Genomic DNA, 22,360 nt, shown 5'->3' with positions numbered 1-22,360 from the left:
GTGTGTACACATACATACATGTATATATATATAAAGTCTACTCCCTGCTTTGCCCCCCCCGCCCCGGCCCCCCTTCCGAGTTCTCTTCCCCAGTCTCACTCAGCTATGGTTGAGTTTAACCCTCGGTGGCCACAGAGCGCTTTGTCCCCTGCCTCTTTGGGAGGCGGTGGGTGGCGGACTAGCTCGGAGCACACACTTTGGAGTCCATCAGCTTGGATCCTGGTAACTAAAGCCGGGGCTTCAGTTTTTTCTTTGTAAAATGGAGGGCGAGCCCTAACCGAGCTCCTGGGTAGGATATGACATAACACGCCATTCGCAAAGTCTGAGACACCACCCCAAGGTGGTGCCCCCGGCGAGGGAGGGGCCTAGGTGCTGCTCACAAACCCGGTGGAGTGTGATCACATTCAAAGCACACTGAAACAGCAGCGCACAAATGTCAGGGCATGTTGAAGTGGAAGTGCTACTCATAGACACATGGTTCCATACAGCATTTGTTTTGGGTGCTTTTAGTCTTAAAAGCCGATGAAGCACCAGGCTGCCGACCTAGAGGGGAGTCTGCTTCCACCAAGATTCACAGCCTGAGAAACCCCTGGGGCACCTCGACTCTGGCTCCAAGGTTGTGGGTGGATGGGCAAGTTCCTGCCACCAGCAGATGAGGTGACCATCCTTCCCCTCCCAGTCCTTTCTTGACATTTGTAACTGACTCACACTCAGCAGTCACTGACTCCCAGACCTCGTCCTTCGTGACCCCCCCCCATGTTGCCTCCCCATAGGCCTTTGTTCCAGGGCCCCTCCAATAACTGTTCTCCCATGGCCTTTGGCCTTTTGTTCTTTCAGCCTGGAAAGATTTCACCTTGGTCCTCACCAGCTGGCTCTGGTGAATCTCAAGCCAAGAGTCACCTCTCCCAGGGAGACCTTTGCGGAGCCTCCCCCAGCACCGTAACACCTTTCCTGGCCTTACCACCATGGGGCGTCACCCACAGTGCCTCTGCGATGGCAATGGTGCCCGCGCCATTAGACTGACTGCCGGCAGGCCCTCCCTTTCCCTCAGCACGGCAAGTCCACCCACTGGTCAGGCGCATGATAGTCCTGGAGGGAAGAGCAGTTGTTCCTTCCAGAATCCCTTAGGAGCAGTACCCTTTGTTCTTTCTCCCTCACCCATACGCACACTGCGTATTCAAAACAGCCAGGAAAGTCGTTTTACTTGAGACTTATCTTCGTTCCTTATAAGCAAATGGCCTGCGAAAACTTCCAGGAATCTGATGGAAATCTTCCTGAAACTGCTGTCACGAGGAGGGGCCTAAGCTTCCCCTCGTCTTACAAGGCTTCAGACATCATTAGCAGTTCTTTCTTTCTTTCTCCTGTGACTACCACTGGAACCCAGCACGGCCCTCAGAAGCAGGCACCAGGCCAAGGAGGGCGCCAATCTACTTTCCTCGGGTCCTCTCCTGATGCTTCTGAGTCCTGCTTTGGTTGGCTTCTCACAGTCCACCTCGTGTCAAGAAACGACATGACCAAGCTCACAGGAATTGTGTATAAAATCAATGATCCCTGGGAAGGGACCAAGACAAACTGTTTGGAGTAAAGTGCACGAACTTTGTGCTTTGGAGACTTTGTTCCCTTCCTAGTTTGTTTGAATAGTAGAGCCAGCCATCATGATCCCTCAATACAGATTCACAGAGCAATAGGGCCCAATGGTCGTTGGCGAGCACAGTCGGCTAGATGGCAGATCAGAAACCACACTCGCTGCCACCAGTCGATTCCCACTCAGAGTGGCCCTCGAGGCAGAGCAGGTCTGTCCCAGTTTGGCTTTCCGAGACTCTATTGCCAGAGTCAATTCTGATGCAGACACCCTGTAGGAGCTTCAAAGGTGTCGAACTTTATGGAAGTAGACTGCCTTACTTTCTCCCATGGAGGAGTTGACAGGGTCACACCGCCACCTTTCTGGTTAGCAGCAAAGTGCTTTAATCGATGTACCACCAGGTAATAAACATCAACTGTACAAACGAGTGTACAAGGAGATGAAGCACATCAAAAAGAGTTCGTCCGGGGCTTGTCCCTCTTGGAGCAAACGTAAAAACGAGCTTTCAAACAACACTTTCGTGTTGGACAATGTCCGACAGGCTATGCAACCATGAGGCGTTGATGGGATCCGTATCACATGATCAAAACAATCAGATCGCTGAGAAGGAGAGGTCAGAGTGGGGACCCAAAGCCTCTCTATTGATAAACGGAAACTCCCTCACAGAAGGGACGCAGGAAGGGGACCTCATCGAGTTCAGTGCAGCACCGATGAAACACGCAACGTGACTAGTTCTTTGATGCTCCCCCCACACACACGCACACTATCGTGGCGCTAGTTCAACTTCACAAATCCTGCGAGACCAGCTTAAGCACACTGGTACAGATAAGAGCTTTCAGCACACGGAATCCAAGATAGATAGAGCCCTCAGAAACAGTACCGGGAGCAACGGTTCCATGTGGGTATAGGAAGGGGGAGGGGGACTGATAGCAAGGATGGATGTACAACCCCCTTGAGGGGGCAATAACAGAACCATGGGTGAAGGATACATCGGACGGGGTATGATATAGATAATTATAATATATAATTTCTCAATGGTTCAGAGGCTGGTAAGATAGGGGAGGGAGGAAATAAAGAGGAGCTGATATCAAGGAGCTCCAGTAGACAGAAAACGTTTGAAAATGATGACGGCAGCAGCTGTACACGTTCATTTGATGTAGCTGATTTGTGGATTGTTATAATATCTCTAAGAACCCCCAACCAATAAAAAACAATAATCATATGGCGAAATGCTCTTGAGACTTACAAATTAAAACGAGATACGCCACCGTGTACCAACAATCTTAGCAAAATTTTAAAAAATGCTGGAGAGGATCCGAGACTGCGGAATTGTGCACTATGGACATCGGCATGGCGCTTCCTTAAACAAATTCAAATACATAGACTTCATGATCCTGAGCTTTCTCTACGTGGTGTATGCCCTGAAGAAATAAAGAACAAAACAGGAACCAGCGTATGCATGCCCAGATTTATTGCAGCAATGTCTGTAATGGAAACAATCAAGAACCTTGTCTGCAGAGGAATGGACAAACAAACAAACAAACCTGGTAGAGTCCCGCAATGGAATATATTACATGGATCTTTAAAAACAATGCTGAGTCCGTGAAACTCCTCACAAGATGGACAAAATGGGAGGGCACTGCGCTCAGCAAAGTCAGCTGATCTCATAAAGACAGATGCTCTATGACACATAAAGGGAAACAATGAAAATGCTTTCACGCCAACCGGTAAGACTTTACGTACTAGGATGAGGCCAGGGGCCAGAGAGGGGGAGAGGGAAGGTGGGCAAAGGGTAAGCAAGGAAGAAAAGAACCGCACAGGGAAACAGGGGAGGCTTGTCCCTGATTGGACGAAAGGGGCTGTGTGACTCCATAGACCGTTTTTCTCTGTGCATATAATATTCCACAAACAAAAGAGCAAACCAATATGTAAAGCGAGTGGAGAGTGAGAAGGGCCTTACAAGCCCCCAGATTCCTCTCCCATCTGAAGTAAACACTGGTCCGAGTGGCTGTAAAGGGAGAAAAGTAAAAGTGAAACTGACTTAAAATTCTTGTGAGTCAGGCAAGTTCCTTTCAAACCATCAGGAAACTCTGGAGAGCTGTTATCATCGAGGTATCTTGCATGCACGAAGACCTGCATGAGTACGGGAGAAGCCTGCCTTTCCCGGCAGACAGAGCTCCATGCCCGCCAGCCCCGCAGCTCCCTTGGCTGAGCCAAAAGGGGCAGAGCTCTAGGCCAACTCTTACATGGTGTCTCTGGCCCCTTTCCCCCCTGCCAAATCACAACCAGTACAGATTAGAATTAGTTGAGTCCAAAGGAACCTTTTTTTTTAAAGGTCTGGGCAAAGGGAGTAAAAGCAGAGAAGCAACATTGGGTCTGCGTGAACCTTTATGCAATCAGAAACATCTGTCTTGGGGGTTCTTCGAGATCTTACTATGAAAGCAAGCTTAACTCACCCAAGCCTGACCATACTAGACCCATACTGTGTAAAGCTCCACAAAGCTCTCTAAAGAGCATCCGGGACAGCAGAACCTTGGAGCAGGAGACCCTTCTGCGGTTTCCGGGCATAAACCAAGTGCTCCAGCTCACTGTGAAGGTCATGTCAAAAAGCACATTCTTTGGATGAGACCCCTAAGGTTTGTTCATGCTCCCGTATCTTCTGCGTTTCTGAATCAGCAACTCTTAGCGGTGGGGAAATTCTCCTCTTCTCCTAGAGTGAGCCAGTAGTGGTTTTGAACTGTTGACTTTGCAGTTAGCAGCTCAACGCGTAGCTACTCTGCCAGTAGGGTTCTTGAAGATGATTACCTGCACATAAACTTGTGCTTACACAAGCCTGGTCCTCACCTTCCCTGTTCTTCTAGTCTATCACTAATCTTCTCCACATGACAGGCTATCTTCCACAGAGCTCCTTCTCAGGATCTATGCTGAATCCCCTCCTCAGCTCTATATTCCCGAGGGTCCGAGGGTCTGTCAGCATTTCCTCCCCTGAGGCACATCACTCTCTTCCCTTAGTTGCAGGTACCACCTTTACCGCCAAACCAGCTCTTCCATGCCTCACTGTCGACCTGGTAATTCTACTGGACGAGTGTTGGGGTCTTCAAACCCTACAGGACAGGGTAGAACTGGTCCCTAGGTTTCTGAAGATTACCAGTCATCTTTGCCCTGCTCTGGCGCAGCAGGTGGGTTTGAACTGCCAATCTGACAGCAGCACGGAAGGCTGTCCCTTCCAAAGTGGGATGAAAAATGGCAGTGGGCTCCCCCGGGCTGGGAGGGCTCGCGGAGCCCCAATGGCACAATGTTCAGTGCCTGGCGGCCAAGTGAAAGGTTGACAATTAGAACCCACAAGACTTAAAGATGACAGTTTATGGGGGTGGTTCTACAAGATCACTATGAGCACAAAGTGACTAGATAACCATGGCTTTTTGGTTTCTTTTTTAAATGGAAGGGATCTCCAGGAATTCTCATTTTCCCATTCCTGGTCTTACTCTGCTAGGTCTCCCCACACAGCCTACTATAATAAAAATGACCTTCCACAACCTGAACCCCATCTGTGTGTCTAGCCCCAACCTCTAGCCACTCCCTTTGGTCTAAAGTCCCAGCCACTCAGCAGCAACCCCTCTCCACTCCAGGCACTGTCATCATCTCACATCTGTTGCCCTCCTTTCCTTGCTTAGTAGTCCTGGAGGCCCCGTGGATTACATGCTGGGCTGTGTGCTAGTCCAGGTAGACTAGAGAAACAAATTCCTAGATGCTCATATGTGTGTAAGAGAAAACATCCCAACCCAGTCAGATCAAGTCCCTAAGTCCAATATTAGCCCATATGTCTGATACCAATCTATTAAGACCTCTTCAGAATCATAAAACACATGCAATGATGCCAAATGCAGGAAGATCACTGGTCAGTGGGTGGGAAGTCTTGTGGATCCAGTGGTGTTGTAAGCATCTCAGCGCTGGCAGGGGTCTCTACATGGCTCCTCCAGCTCAGGGCACTAGAGTCGTTCCATGTGTCTTGTCAGCTCCAATGTCTTCCAGGGAGTGAGCAGAGAGAGTGTCTCCTGACTCCAAGGAGGAATACCAGAGTTTCCATAATCCTCAGGAGAAGGTCATGCACACACAGAGGTCTCATTGCCTGTGACCTGATTGACAGGCTAGATTCCACCCCTACACTCTTAGTCCTCTCATATTGACAAACAATTATATAACTACTACAGGCAGCTAGCCACCATGTCCACAGCTCCAACCCGCCAGCTGCTCTGAAAGAGGAGGCTTTCCTGCTGCCTTTCCAAAGATTCACAGCTTTGGAAACTCAATGGGGCAGTCCTACTCTGCCCTCCGGGGTGAGGAGGCAGAGTTGACTCAATGGCAGCAGGTGTTGCCTTGCCTTGTCATTATTCCCTTTAGTCCTAGGTCCCCTGGCTAAGCGCAGTCCTAGTTGAGCCCTTGGAGGGCAGAGAGCTTCTCACAGCTACAGTGCCTCTTCAACCCCAAGGCGGAGGCAGGATGTGAAATGCACAGGGGCAGCCAATAAGCATCTCTTGGCTAAAAGCGCAGCTGTCATCGACAGAGAGCCCTAGAGTCTGGTCACAATAAAGTCTTCACATGTAATGCCACCTTGCTCTTTCTTTACAGGAAAGTTTTAGAGGCTAAAAAAAGATTTGCCTTAGGAAGTTAAAGACAAAGGTTTCTAGAAACCTAGCATCTATGGTTTTATGACTGAATTAACTTTTTTCAGCGGTTAGTGCAGTCTAATAGTTCAAGGGGGAGGGGGGAGGTAAAACTCAAAATGACTAGGCAAGAATATGGGTCCCACCATTTCTTACACATATTTCTTGACTTTCCCAGATTAGTAACAGTAATATTGAGTGATGAGCATCATACTCTACAGCAAAATAACAACAAAAAAGATGCCAACTTTTAATATCTGGCTAATTCTTGGTTGCAGGCAGGTGTCTTGTAATAATCTAATATAGCCAGCCTGCAAACAAAGCTCACAGTCAAAGAACAGCGCTGAATAAATAATGTGTCTTCTGAACAAGATCGTGTAACAGGGCTGAGCTGAAATAAGTTATGAATAGCAAAAAGAATGGGAATGGCTAAAACTTAATTGTGCCCACTAGGAATCTGTACATAGATACTCTTCAGTTGTTTGAACAGAGCGAAGGTTTAAACATCGGGGAACATGTGCATCAGGGCTCTATCTTTGCACCGTACTCCTTCTACCTGTAGGCTGAGGAACTCATCTGAGAAGACGACAGGAAGAGACACGTGGCATCAAGATCGCAAGGAGGCCCATTAACAACCCTGAAGACGCCAGTAACATCACCTCTCTTGCTTAATGTGGAATGGACTTGGAGCACCTACTGACGAAGAGCAAAGGCTACAGTTACAACTCAATGTAAAGAAAACCAAAATCCGCATATCTGGCCCAGCAGATCACATCACGATAAATAGGGGAAAGATCAACGTTGTCATCAAGGACTCATTTTTTTTTTGTTTTTTTGGATCCACCATCAATGCTCGTGGAAGCAGCACTCTGGATAAATCTGCTGCAGATGAAATCTTTAAAGCATTAAGGAAGAAAAGATGCCACTTTGGGGACTAAGGTGCACCTGACCCAATCCATGGTACTTCCCATTGCCTCAAACACATGTGAAAACTGGACAAGAAATATGGTAGTCTGGGAGAAGGATCGACGCCTATGAATTATGGTCTTGCTGAAGAAGACTGAAAGTACCACAGGCCAACAGAAGAAAAAAATAAGTGTGTCTTGAAGGAAATGTACCCAGAATGCTCCTTAGAAGTGAGGATGGCCTCACGTACTTGGCCTTGTGTACTTTGGACAGTTATCAGAAGGGCCCAGTCCCTGGAGATGGACATCATACTTGGTGAGGCAGTTATATCATCTCCTGTCAACTTGGGAATGGGTGGAGTCTAGCCTGTCCATCAGGTCACAGCTTGATGACCTCATCTGGAAGCACTAAGGAGATAAATAGCTCACTGGAGGTGGAACACTCACCTACTCCCTGTGAGACACTCCTGTTGACAAGCCACATGGAGCAATGCTGATGGCAGCCAGAGCCTTAGAGCTGGAGGATCCACATAGAGACCCTCGCCAGCACTAAGACGCTTCACCTGCCACAGAATCCACAAGACTTTCCACCCACTGGCCTGCGATCTTCCTGCACTCATCATCAGTGCATGCATTACACGAGTCTGAAAAGGGATTTATAGACTGGTATTGGACATACGTGCTAATATCGGACTGATGGACTTGATCTGGACTGGGCTGTTTTCTTAATATACAATTGCCCTTTTTTATAAGGCTCTTTCTTATACACATACGAGTGTCTCTGGATTTGTTTCTCTAACCCATTATGGTACCAGGAGTGGGGTACGAACCCACACGGACCTATGCCCATTGGACGTGGTAAAACAGAGGGTGAGTAAAAGAGGAAGACCGCCAACAAGGTGACTGCAACAACGGGCTCAAACAGAACTATGATGCACAAGCCCAGGACTGGGCAGCGCTGCCTCTGCTGTGTGCACAGCCTGAATGGGCTCAATGGCATCTAACATCAACAGTCACTGAAGAGTACAGTCACCTGAGAAATAAGAAAGTTGGAAAGTCAACACCACTTAATCCTACACGTTATTATAACATCATTGCTGTCAAAAGACAAAGAGATCAGTAGAATAACAAAGACATCCAAAAACAAAACCACACCTATATGAGAAACTCACTGCCGACTGCCAGCGACTCTCTAGGACAGGGAGCAACTGCCCCAGTGGGGTTTGATGGGCGTAGAAAACCCCACCTTCCTCCCATTTGTCCAAAAAAGCATGGACTGGCTCAACGGGGAACAAAGCAAGGAGGAGCCTCTGGGTGGCAGAAATGGTGAAGCGCTTGACTACTAGTCAAAAGGCTGCCTCGGAAGACAGCCTGGTTTTCTGCCCTGAACGGTCACAGCCTTGAACCCCTGGGGTAAGCACAGTCCTGCGCAGACACACGCGGGGCAGCTCTCAGTGGGGACAAGCTTGCCAGCCACTAACAGCAATAATGCTTGGCAAAGCCTTTGGCCATGGAGAAAGAACAGATAATGAGGAGTAACATGCACAATCCATGCAGAATTTAACTCAACACGGATCAGCTACCTAATTGTAAAACTTAGAATTATAGAACTTTTGGAGAACATGGGAAGAAGCTTCAAAAAGTTCGTGGAAAGGTGGAATTAAAAGGTCCCGCAACGTTCCCATCCGCGTTTCGAGGGGCCTGTTAGCAGGAGGAAACTTCTGTGACTCTGCGGTGGGCAATAGCCTGTTAAGCCACGGAAAGCATCATCAGTGAAACACAAACTCACCACAGAAATTAAGAGCTTCTAGTCTTCAAATGACACGACTTTCAAATGAAAAGACAAGCTGCCCACTGGGAGAAAATACTTGGTCAAGCATATACTGGGGGGAACAACTTTAAAAAGCTCGTGGAGAAATTGAACTAAAAGATCATGGAATTTGCCCGTGGACCTCTGAAGCCTCCTGGAGTCTGATCCAGGTTTACAGTTGGAGTTCTCAAAGCTCAGAAAACAAGCAGCCTGACTGATGTGAGCAAGCTCTACTCAAAAAGCTACAGAGACTACAAAGAACACACGGAAAAGATGTAACTACAATTTTTTTTTTTGGGGGGAATGAAGATTTAAAGGTCAATGAAATAAAACTGGCCCACACCAAAGTGCACCTGTGTTGAGGTGACTCCAACCCCTAGTGGCTTTACAATACCAAACAGAACCACCCCATCGCCTTTCCGAGGCTGCAAATCTTTGCGGAAGCAGAGTGGCATCTTGCCCCTGTCTAGCAGCTGCTGGGTCCAAAGCGCCCACCTGCGGCTAGTGGCCACGCCCTGTGAGCCCTGTGCCACCAGAACTCCTCCAATAAAGTCACAGACCTATTAAAATGTCCACAAAGAAAATGATCCTCAAGTGCTGGGAAGGACGTGAGGGAAGGAGTGTCTGCGTATGCTAACCCATCTGCAAAAAACAAAACAAAAAAGCTCCGGTCATGTCTCTCTTCTTTGTACTTTCTTGATCTCACTGTACTTTTAGACAAAGATCCCTGAAGGCTGGTGAAGCATTCAATGTCCACAGTGACAGTGGAAAGCGAGAGACGTGTTTTAGCATCCAGAATACACAATGAATTTTAAGAAACCTCTTTATAAGGACTCTCAAAAGAAACCTCTCAAGAAATAATTCATGCTTAATATTTTAAGCAGCCAGCAACACATACTGCGTCTTAGTAACCCATTTTAGACTTTAAAAATACACTCTAGAAATGCACTAACCCAGCAAAACATAACTATCCTTGAAGGTGCACATTTTGGAACGCGGGTCATAAAATCCCACATTCGTGGAATGTTTCTAAGGAGCTCTTCCAAAAGGTCCCTTCATGGAGGCGCCGCCAAGTAAACTTGGTACTGCTAACCTCAGGGTAATGGTTCAAACCCACCAGCTGAGCCACAGGAGAAACCTGCTCCTGTAAAGATGTATAGCCTTAGAGACCCTACAGAGTCACCCCGAGTCAGAACGGACTAGATGGCAGTGGGTCTACTAGAGACAGAGATAGTTCCCAAGTAAACATTCTGAACACTTCTGAGATTCTAGCTAAAGGTCAGGTACCATGCAAGCTATATCACTAACATCGTTTCATATCATCTGAATCACTGTAATAAGGAAGGTATCATTATCCAGTTTATAGATCACAAAACCGAGGTTCAGTGAGATTAAGCAATTTGTCCTGAGTTACACTGAAGCCTTAATTAAATTCAAATGCAGATGCTTTCATTTAGTCTAGATTTACAGTGCAAGAGTATATATTTTTGCTAGAGGACACAAGCTTATTAACAAGCTATGTGTTTATTTTCTGAGCCACTTAAGCATTCTTAACCTACTGTAACTCAACGAGTGAAAAATCAAGCCTTACTAAATACCATGGCAGTTTTGCGCCCAAGTACATCCTCAGGTATTAAAGACCCTGTCCGTGGGCCTCCCCGAGTGCACATGGGCTTTTCTGGTGACTACAGGGCAATTTAACCCCTTCCCTTCCCTTTGAGAGCCACTGCAAGAGTCTAACGTTTTTTCTCAACTATAGGGCTCCTTTAAGAAGAAGCCTACCTTTAACCATTCTCTTCTGCTATCTCTATAACCTGTACAGTTTTAACATCTCACATGTTGTAAATAATCCCAAACCTACTATACTCCCTTGTAGAAACAGACCCAGAGTCCGACAGATTTCAATGCCGACAGCGTCTCTGCCACTAATTAGTTGAAAAGGCCTGGCAAGGCGCTCACCCTGGAGTACATAATTCTGTGATGGGGCCGGGGGCAGGGACCCAGAGTCACATGGACCCTACAGGAGCGAGTCCCCTGCTCCAGCAGCTTTCTGAGGCTGAGTCCTCGCAGCAGCAGACTGCTGCATCTTTTCCCCTTGGTCAGCGACCCGGTGGGGTGGGTACTGGAACAGCCACGTCACTAGGAGTCCCCGTTAAGACATCAGCACCAAAGATCCCTTAGATCTGCCCTAGAACGCACACATCTTGCGTTATCAACAATACCTGTACCTGAAAAAGCTGTGTGAGTTGTGAATCCAGAGTGCTCCACCTCTCCTTTTTTTTTTTTTAAATAGAAACAGAATGTTTTGTAGGTAAAAGAGCACCTGGGAATATCCCTCACCTGCTCCCCTGCTGCCTGGGGGCAAAATGAGCTATTTTTCTGGCACCCAGGAGTCAGAACTTGTGTTTTCCCACAGAAACAGAACAGTGAGCAGGATTAGGACTTGTCTTGTTAAGGGGGAACAGGCAATTAATTGTCCACTGACTGGGACTCAATTCAAGGTCCTCCCAGAAAGAGACTTCTGAGTCCCAACCCCACAGCGTACGCCTGCTATTTCATAATGCGATCTACTGTCCATCAGGGAGTTCAGTGGCAGCCTTTTCTTTTCTCATCTGACTATGAGAATCGTCATCAGGTGAATTTCACAGAAGGGGCAGTTTATGCTGTGAAAAACGCACGCTCTTCCCTTAGGGTCTTGCACTAGGAAAGTTGGATTTCATCAGAGAGTAAGACCCACCCCCTCCCCGCCGTCCAAATTGAAGCCAGTGTGGTTCAAGATCACATGGCCAGTGTGGTTCAAGATCACACGGCCAGTTTGGCAGACGGCGGAGTCGAACAGAGGTCATACTTCAAATCCAGAGTTCTTTCTGGTGCAAGAACATAAAATGCTGTTCTAGAGACTAGGTGGCAGGGGTCTGTCTCCTCCCATGGAGGCCTGCAGCCACAGACCCAAGACTTATTCTTTCTTCTCCAGTCAAGCTCACAGCCCTCAAGATATAAAAGTAGCACTTCGCAGGAAGAGCGGTCTTTCCTTACGACGCTAGCACAGTGCAACACATGGCATCTAAAGCACTGGGGCCTGGCCAAGGTCATCTTTCATCTCCTGGGGCCACCTCACCCACCACACCCTTCGCTATTTTTATCTCGTTGTCCACCTTTCTCGGCATTTCCCAAGGTTTCAGCACACTAACAAACGTGCTTGCTTCAGTCCGACCTTCCAGGCGGGTCTCCAGACGTCTGTTCTGTGCATGCAGCAGCGAGGGCCCACGATTAGAGACTAGTGTGAGCCCTGGAGTCATTTCTCTCCCTCTTTGCACACGGCTTACCTCCCCCATCAAGGAAGGCCTTCCATAGTAGATCAGGTTGTGGCTTTCCAACTCGTTCAGCCTGTGACACACAGGAGCCAAACATTTGCCTGAGATTTAATTCACACCAAGCTCAAATAAATACCCCCAAAGTTTGTTCTAATACTCTTCCGACGCTATTGCTCCTCATTCTATTCCAATTCAGCCTTTAAAAAAATCCTGACTGGAATCCTTTACATAGATTCCCCAAATTACTTGGGCCTACCTCTCCCCCCCTCCCCCCCCAAAAAATTACTCAGCACCCCTCTGGCAATGAAAAAATGTTCATATTATGCCCTATCATTCGGGATAACATGCAAGTGTCTGCTTTTGCAGCCCCCCTCCCACCCTGGATTGGTTCAGCAACCCCCAGGGAGCAGGCCCACCCACTTTGGTGAACACTGCTCTCACGTATTTCCCAATGAACTACTGGATCCGAAGCTGCAGTTTGAAAACTTCTGCTCCATAATGGAAATGGGTAATTACTCCGACAAGATGCTAGAGAAGCTGAAGGCAGTAGCAGATACTTGGGAGAGCCCTAAGAGAAAGTCCCACCCTCTCTCAGCTAGAGATGGACCACACAGAGAAAGACAACCTGCAGCTCATAGGCCAAAAGTGGACAAGAGAACTTGGGTGTGTGTGGGGTGCTGGGGGTGTGGGGGGGGGGGACAGCAGGGCTGTTCAGGAAAGTAAGAAGAATGGGGCTGTTTTTGTAAACAGCAGGGCAGTACTCACAATCTGAATTCTTTTCCATGTGTCAGGGGATTATTTCCAACTGGTCGGTCGAGTTCAGGGAGCCCTGGTGGCAGTGTGCTACCAAGTGAGGCACTAACCAGCCACAAGGTCTAGTGGTTTGAGCCTAGTAGTCGATTTGTGGGAGTAACATGAGTCTGTTTCTGTAAAGATCAAATGTCTTGAACACTCAAAGAGGCCATTCTACTCTGTCCTATGGAGTCACTGTGAATCAGAAGTGGCTAGATGATGGTGAGTTTGGTTGTTTTTATTTTTCTTGAAAATTCTATACTCCAGTTTTTGGTTTGTTTGAAAAATCCAAAATACCTTTTCAACCTGCCATTTAGCTTAAAGCAATGACCTCACTTTCGAGGATTTGTTGATGGAAAAACCTCAAGGTGGCAGGAACATGTTAGAAAGACAAAAAAAAAAAATTCCCTATAGGCCATCAAATAAACAGAAAATGCTGCTAAGTAAGTAGGAGAATCAATTTAGGAAATCAATTTCTAGTTTGGGATTTCCTTTATGACACCAAGTATTGTAACAAGAAATCTGCAGCTGCATTTTCAAGGCACTGATGAGTTTTCAGAGAACCTCTTAACACGTTTTAATGTAAGGGCAGTGCGCCTCCGGTTAAGACAGCCGTTAAGGGGTCGAACAACCACATAACAGTAGCAAAGTTACAGTGGTGAAGTAGCAAGGAAAATAATTTTATGTTTGGGGGTTCGTCACAAAATGAGGAACACTATTAAAGGGTCGCGGCATTAGGAAGGTTGAGAACCACTGGGCTAACTCATCAGTCCTGAACAACTCAAGTCTACTTCCGGACAGGTATGACCAATAAGATACTTCTAAGAAGCCTTAAGACTTGGCTGGAATGCGAGGTCCAGTTTCCCCTTTAAAAACATAAGGTAAGTCTGCGTTATACTGGCCCGCTTCTCCATCGCCCTTTGAGGGAGGGAAGGGCGAAGTCTATTAACAACCTGACCTGGCAAAGTTTGCCCTCCTCCTCACCTGTTACACACTTCGGTTTACTCAACAGCTAGAAAATTCCATTGTTTGGTATATACCCAAGAGGCTTGAAAAAACAAAGGCACTGGTAACTGTACAGTATTTACAGTAGCACTGTTCGCAATAGCCAAAAGGAGGAACTGTCTCAGGTGTCAACCAACAGACCAATGGAGAAACAAAAATGAAGTTCTGCTGCATGCTACGGCATAGATGAACTTTGAAAATACTATACTAGGTGAAGTATGCAAGGCGCAAGCGAACCAACACTGGAAGGTCTCACTATCTGAAACAGGCAAATATGGATTAGTGGTTTCCAAGGAGGGAGGGAAGAGGGAGGAAGTTATTAAAAGAATAAAAGGTAGATGCACAGATATTCCTGCCCTCCTGGCACTTGGATGTTCGTGCGTGTCAGCCAGCACACCAGGAGTATAGAGAACTTGAGATCCGCGAAGAAAGAGTGAACTTAAGTATCAACTACAGCGGGGGAATTCTCACACGATCCGTTTCTGTCCAAAGAGTGGGACAGCCCCTTACGATAGGAATGTGATTTCCCAGTGAGGATACTTTTTAATTGAAAACGGCACACTTGCTTCAGTTGAAGGAGGCAGAATTACCTTTGAACGAAAGCATTTGTCAAGGTATTCTGCCCAGATGCAACACACCTTGATCAGAGTGCTAATTGCTGACAGGGTTAATCATTTACTTACCACGGTGGCAAGCAAGCTACAGCAAAAAGATGAAACAGACAGACTCAAGTAAGTCACTTAATTAGCTGTACTATACACGCTTTCTAAGGAGCCTTGGGGGCGAGGAGTGGTTCCCGACAGTTTGCCAGTTCAAATCCACCCGGCACCGTTCAGCTTGGGGCAGAGGGGGCTGTTTGCTAGGATAAAGATTTTGTCTTGATAATCTATAAAGGGCCACCGTAAGCCAGGCTTCCCTCGATGGCAGTGGGTTTGCTTTTTTGATTTTTAAGCTCTTCCATTTAGAACCAGTTAAGTTCCTCCTTCTACCCACTCCTACAGGCAAATCGCCACGGGGCTTCAATGTCTACCTCATAAAGTGTGTGTGCAGGGATATAAAATCTTTAAGAGGTTTACAAAGGGGGGCAGAAGGGAACGTCCTGAGCATCTGACTCCTAAATAGCAATGGTCCTTCGGTCCCTTCGGCATTCATGGCAAAGGCAAGTTTGGGGACACGAAGGTGGATGGGGAAGAACCAGCCTGAGAAGTACGCCCAGAACCCCATGTCACTTTCGCCTGCTCACGCCGCCCAGCGTCCAACCCTCATGCGCCCCAGCCCCAGACGCATGAATGAACGGGCCGGCGGCTCCGTGCCCAAGCCCAGCGCTGGCCCCCGCTCGCGCCCCGCGGAGTGGCCAGGGCAGGGCGGCGGACCCGACGCCGGGGAGACCCCCGGGGCAGCCCTGCGGGCCGCGGGCAGGGCCGGGCCCAGCGCCCCGCCTCGCCGAACAAAGAGGCGCGGGCCGGGCTGGCGGGGCTCCGCGCGGGGCGGGGGCCGCGGGCGCTCACCTCGTCGCCCCATTTGAGCACGTCCTTGTGCCGGTCCTTGACGGCGTGGTAGATGTGCAGGAACTGCAGGATCCCGTGCCGCCGCACGTGGTCCGCGTGGCGCTTGGTCTCCTCCCAGCTCAGTGGCGAGCCTTGGGCCAGCAGCCCCATGGCCGCCCCCGCCGCCTCCGACCGCGGCCGCTCGTTCTGGACGCGGGCGCGGGGCGCTCGCCGCTCGCCGGACACTCAGCCACGCGCAGGAGGCTGCGGGAGAGGCTTCGCTCCGCCCCGTGGGGGCGCCCTCGGGCCGCACTCGGGCGCCCACGGTCCCGTCCGCGCCGGCTCCCGGCCACCCAGGTGACGGACCTAGCGACCCGGCGCGCCGCGCCGCGCGGAAGACCCGAGCGCAGTCGGGAGGCTCCGGGCCTGGCGGCCTCTCCCCTCGTCCGCCCCCGCTCCCTGCCGGCCCCGGCGGCGACGGGGACGGGTCGGCTCCGGCTCCTCGGGGCCGGGGGCTGTGCACTGCCTTCTTCCTACTTGTGACCCAAACCTGCGCCGCCGCGGAGCATGCCCAGTCCTCCAGCCCGCGAACGCTCCGCTCCCGGCGCGATCCGGAGCTCCGGGTTTTATAGGCCACGGGCAAGAGGCGGGGAAAGGAGGCGGTGCAGGAGAGGAGGCGTGGCTGAGAGGCCGCTGGGACCTCGAAGAAGGCGTGCGCAGACGGGGTGAGGGCGTGGTCCGAGGATGCGGTCGGACTCCATTGAAGCAAATTCGATATCTAGAAATCCGGTTTTGCTAAGTCCCCAAAGTGAAAACTCGGGATCGGGGGAAAAGGAATAATCTGAATTAATCCAGAATTAGCCAAGGTAATTTTTAGCTGAGAAGGGCTTTACATTTACAAATGCATAATGAGAAAAATATTACCTTGGGAGTCTGATGATGCCCCTGCTGAACTCTAGGCTCTGATGCCCTGACTCAAGCCCTGGGGCAAGTTGTTTCCCCACCTCTATGAAAATAGATTAATCATATCTTTATATCAGAAGGATGTGTATGATGTGCATGCACATGAACTAGATACTCAGTGAACGAATCCAGTTATTACTAAGCAGTATCCATTTGTCTTCAAGGGATTTGAGTCTTGTTTTATTATTTCACGCATTGTGCTTCCTGGATGGCACATATCCCAGACCAGTGGTGCTCAACCTTCCTAATGCCGAGACCCTTTCACACAGCTCCTCATGCTGTGGGGACCCCTCACCCACAACATTATCTTCATTGCTACTTCATACCTGTAAGTTTGCTACTGTTATGGACTGTAATGTAAATATCTGGAATGCAGGATGTATTAGGTGACCCCTGTGAAAGGGTCATTCACACACACACACACCCAGGTTGAGAACCGCTGTCCTATACCAACCATTGAAACAAAAGGGACTTTGTCAACATACCTGGATGGAAGCAGTCATTCCCAACATCGTATCCACCATTCAAACCAAAAATTTCACCCATTTGATGATGAAAATGATAGGATGACTTGTGCAATCTTACCATGGGAGTAAGACAGTGTTGGGCTCATCTTGGTGTGGAATAACTCGTGTTGGGCTTATCTTGGTGTAGAAAGGAAAGAAGGTGGTACCTCGCCCCTAAATCATTGTCAGGTAAGAAGTGTCAGAATGCTGACAGGCATTGGATCCTGCACGCTCCGAGCTAGACACTGTGTCTGATGTTTCCTCACAAGAGAGGCTTGGCCTTTCAGAGGCACATGCTAATCGCTGCATGAATGTCTGACATGGAAGCACACTTCCCCCACTCTCAGAGGTGTTTGAGTGTGCCTTTCCCAGGGCTTGGGGTCTTTGGGTGACTGGCTATGATTTCCACGGTGGGGGCCGGGGGGAGGGGAGTGGTATGTAAGTGTGTGCACCCAGTGAGATGGGAATGGAGTTTGATGATCAGGAAACATTTCACTTCCCAGTCCTCAGACTCAAAGTCAAGCCTCCCGGCCTGGCACATGAAGTCCTTTCTAATTTGCCCACAGATGACCTCAATAGCCTCAGCTACTGCCCCAGTACTTTGTACCCGTCTCACCAAAGCTGTGCTTTCTGCCTCGACACACACCATTTTGTTTGCCTTCCTCCTTTAAGTCTCATTTACCTTATGAGTCAGAATGGACTCTGTGTGTGTGTGTGTGTGTGTGTGTGTGGTACCCCTGTCGCATTTGCATGGACATGCTTTGTATACTGTGATGGGATTATTTAAAGCCCATCTCCAAACTAAATAGTGACTCTCTCTGGGGTGGATATGATTTATGCCTGCGATGCCTTTAGTTCTAGAGCACTGCTCGGTAAACCAAAACAAACCAGTCACCGCCATCAAGCTGATTGTTTCTCATAGCAACCCCATAGGGCACACTTGATGTGCCCCTGTAGGTTTCCAAGACCATTACGTTTTTACAGAAATAGAAAGCCTCATCTTTTTCCCGGGGGCAAGCTGGTGGCTTTGAACTGCTTGAGATTCACACCCCAGCTTGTAACCCACTACACTAACAAGACGTCCTGCACGGTATGCAGGAGGAGCTTAATACATGCTAGCTTTCCCATGGGGAACAGTGACAGTCATTGTTAGACAAGCAAGTGAAACATCCCAAAGGACAATTCTGTTATTCCAGTCATTGCGCTTCATGCTTACATAGATCTGCAGCGTTTTAACATAATAGCTAGCAGCCACGCACAGCTATGGAGCACATGTGATGTGGCTAACTTGACTGAGAAGCTGAATGTTTTATTTCATTTTCATAAATTTAAAGACTGGCATTTCATTCAGTTATACTGAAAAACTGCCAAGTCTGGAACAATTTGGGTATGTGAATCCACGTTTACAACTGCCGATTTTATGAAATCAAGGAAAACCTAATGTCCACATTGAGACTCGCTGTGAGTATTGTATACACACAAAGATTTTGAAGCCTTAGTATGCAAAAGAATGTAAATAGCTAATGCATAATTTTGACATTGGTTGCCTGCATATTTAAAATACATTGGGTTAAGTAATATGTTATTTAAACCAATCCATCTGATTGTTTTTAGTGTTTGAAGGTGGCTACTGGGAAATTAAACATCATTGAGGTCCTCAAATGCTGTCTTATTCAACAGCGTCGGTAGTGTAGAATTTTATATTTTACTAAGTGCACATCCCTTTGCACACCTGTAAGTATTTCCATAACAATACCTTAAGTCTGGGCTCTTAAAAATATCTCAGCTTCATTTTACTGAGGAGACTTCAGCATTTGGGCGTTTCTGTAAGAGACAGGCCCCAGGAATATTTCCAAAAGTAGGTGATACCGCCAGGTATGATCCAAGCAGGCAGCAGATACTTAATTTATCCTGGATGGTGGGCTATAGTACACAAGTTTTTAATTTCGGGGTGATAAGCCAAATACATTTGGAGATTTATGCCCTACATGGTACTGAACTTGGTGAACAAGTAAATAACACTTGGAGTGATTCTGCCCCAGATTACAGACAGAGCCTTTCCCTCTCGACCCCTCAGTTCCGAACCAGCAGCCATGGATTCCGTGAACTCCAAATTGTGTACTCTCCCAGTAGTCACGCCAAATTTAAGCCATGGCGTCTCGGCTCAGCAATTTTTGCCACAAGGAAAATAACAACTGTAACAAGGTGCAACACAAGTCCTTCAGCAACCGACATTTCCTCTCCAGCTGTAGGGGTTTGGAATTTGTCGTCTATTTCCTGGATTTCATTCTGCAAAATTGCACCGACTGGGAGTCGACTCCCAGGAGTGCGTTTTTTTTTTCTTTTGGCAAGCAGCCCAATAAGGGCTAAATAATTAACAAAGGTGTAAGAAGGTGCTCAGATCTTGCACAATGAGCTCTGCTTAAAGTCACGGATAAAGGATGCTCTGGCGGTCATTTCTTCCGCATCCAGCTGAAGACTCGCTATGAACTGCCCCAATTCCCGCTGGCCCAGAGGGGGTCCAGGGACCGCAGCCTCGCACCTGGGCACTCAATACCGCCCTAGGCCCCGCCTCAAGCCCCGCCTCCAGGGCCGCCCGGAAAACCCGGACAGAGGAGCGCGACAGCTGGGGTCGCCGCGAGTTCGCGCGCCCGAGCTGAGCATGCTCGCTGAGCGGGCCGCGGGAGGAAGCCGCGCCGGCCGGGGCGCTGCACGCCGCGCCGTTGTTGTGATACAGCCCCCACCACGTGACCGCGTCGAGCCCGCCTCCCGGGCCGGCGGGGCCGCCTCCTCGTGACTCAGCACTTTGTGCGGGCTCCGCGCTGGAGGTCAGCGCTGGCCATCTACCTTGGGGCAAAGTCTGCGTCATCCCTCTGGACCTTGGGCTCATTCAGCGGGTGTTGAAGCAGCCATTTCAGATAGGATGGTTTTCGGGCCTCCCAGGAGGGAGAAGAAAAAGGAGCCAGGTCCCAGTGGTCACGCGGCCCTCTTTATTCCTGGAATGGGCGACCCAGCGGAGACCCAGGACGGGCCTCGCAACAGTCAAATGAGGAAGGGCTGGGGGGCGGGATGGAGCGGTGGTGTGGGAGTGGTCCTCAAGAGGGCACCTCTAGACTTGACCTTTTCGCTGCCCCGCCATTGTTGCTCCCTGAGTCCTTCCTGGGCTGCCTGTAGGGGAAGTCTCCGTACAGCTGCACTCCATGTGCACCCGCTTTACGACCGTCAGGTGCTTCCTGTCATCTGCCATCTGTAGCACCGTTCTGGTGGTTGCTAAGTTTCCTCGATGAGGCAACTGAGGTTTCTGTAAACTGAATAACAAGTAGTCAGATTTGACTGGCCGTGTGATTTCTACACACCTTTCTGGGTGAAGCTGATGGCTACCTTCTGTGGAATGCTTCTTGGGACTTGACATTTCGTCCACTCAGCCCTCTTCCTCCTCCTGGGACACACCCTGTCCCCAGTGTTCTCCGGTTTGCCTTATTCGCAGCTGCAGAGCCCACCCCAAGTGGCAGCAGTCGGGATTGTACAGTCTAGTCCGTTTTAGTTTGGTCTGGAAGTTCCACTGAAACTCCTTCAGCCTTATACAGCATGACAGGATGGTGGTGGAATGCATGAAATGCACGGAAGAAAAACAGTCTCAAGTCAGGGAAAGGGAGAGTTTCTAGAAATACAGGAGCTCCTGGCTGAATTGGCTAAGCACTAGTAATAAGTGAAATTTTGGCAGCTGGAATCCATTTAGGAGTGCCCTGAAAGGCCTGGTGACCTGTGACTCAACAGCAACTGGTAGGAAGAAATGCAGTGACATCTTTGCAATCTCTATGGAACAATCGAAAGATGCATCAGTGTAATCCAAATTATACTTGGGATTTTATGGTTCCTAACCCTTCGGAGAGAATACCAGAACTAAGAACCAAACTCAAACTCACTGCCAATTCTGACTCATAGTCACCCTGCAGGGCAGAGTGGAACTGCCCTGCCCATGGGTTTCCCAGACTAACTCTTTTCGGGAGTGGAAAGCCAAGTCTCTCTCAGAGAGGCTGGTGGGTTCAAAGCGTGCTGATGGAAGATGGGGATAAAATAAGAGATGTAGCAGAGAAATGATACCTTTGGGAGCAAGCTCTAAGGAGACGTGATCTGATGGGATCCAGAATACACACAACTAACTACACCACTAGAGCTCCAAAGACCTACCCATCCCTGCTCCCAAGGTAACCTGGTAGGTCAATTAAAACAAAGTTGTGTTTATCATTCAGGGCTCCTGTCTCTTCACCTGTCTAAATGAGAGCCCAGAAGAATGAAGTTTATCTTTCAGGATAAACCCCAACAGCATCTTTTGATGACAGAATTATACTTCTTTTGCAAAAATTAGCAATTGTTTCTTAAGCAGCAGTATTTCTAACATGGTCTTTAAATATGCTAGTGTCTTTTCAAGTCATAAAAGCAAAGATCCATTTTTAAACTTGTTTTTCAAAATTCCATATTTCGTTCTCATGAGTTTGTTTTTCTTTTTTACTGATAAATACATGTGTTCTCAGGTAGACTTGTAAAATGACAGTCCAGTCCAGTGAAGGCTTTTTTAAAAGATGGAGAAGCTTGAGTGTGTTGATGGAAGATGGGAGTAAGATAAGAGGTGTGGCAGAGAAATGATATCTTTGGGAGCAAGTTCTAAGGCAGTGGTTCTCAATCTGTGGGTTATGACCCATTCAGGGGTCAAACGACCCTTTCACAGGGGTCGCCTAAGACCATTGGAAAACACATTTATGGTGGTCTTAGGAACTGGGTACGCCCACATATAAATACCCAGTGTGATGACATCGCGCCAACCCCATCACATACACCCTATACAAATACAGGTGTATGTGTCAGGGTTGGATCCATAATGTACTTATGCAGATAGTCACACATGTATAGAGAGCAACTACTGTGTAGAAAGCAGCTGCTGTATTGAAAGAAGCTACTCTGTTAAAAGCAGCTACTGTGAAAAAAATTAATTACAAAACTTTTGTTTTAAAAAAGCAGCTACTGCGTTGAAAGCAGCAGTATTGGAGGTAAAACAACATTTCATGAATTATAATTATGGGTAAATGTAAAATCATGTACTGTAAAATCATCAACTACTGCAAAAAAAATCTGTGCCGTGGCAACTTAATCGGGATGCTGATCAGTCTTTTTATATTCAGCTGTGTTTGATGGGAATATTTCCCCCTTGTGATAGTAACAGGTATGTAAAAAAAAACCGAACAGAATGGTAAATCATAGGAAACTTTAATGAACAGTATTGACTGAACTATGCCATGTATCATCTTTTGTATTATGAAAACTATTGTTATAT

General features: G+C 48.2%; 1 protein-coding gene across 2 annotated transcripts in view; it reads right to left on the bottom strand.

The window, feature by feature from the left end:
* GCLC (glutamate-cysteine ligase catalytic subunit) overlaps positions 1–16,150 on the bottom strand; it is a 47,226-nt gene extending 31,076 nt beyond the window's left edge. For both annotated transcript variants that reach the window (XM_075554967.1, XM_075554968.1), the window contains exon 1: positions 15,581–16,150. In XM_075554967.1, coding sequence (XP_075411082.1) covers positions 15,581–15,730 — 150 coding nt within the window. In that variant the 5' untranslated portion in view covers positions 15,731–16,150. The remainder of the gene's footprint in view (positions 1–15,580) is intronic.
* Between the last annotated feature and the right edge of the window lie 6,210 nt (positions 16,151–22,360).

This window comes from Tenrec ecaudatus, chromosome 7 (genome assembly GCF_050624435.1).
Source record: "Tenrec ecaudatus isolate mTenEca1 chromosome 7, mTenEca1.hap1, whole genome shotgun sequence".
Lineage (NCBI taxonomy): Eukaryota > Metazoa > Chordata > Mammalia > Afrosoricida > Tenrecidae > Tenrec > Tenrec ecaudatus.
Note: the sequence above shows the minus strand (reverse complement) of the source record. Positions and strands in the feature narration are given on the sequence as shown.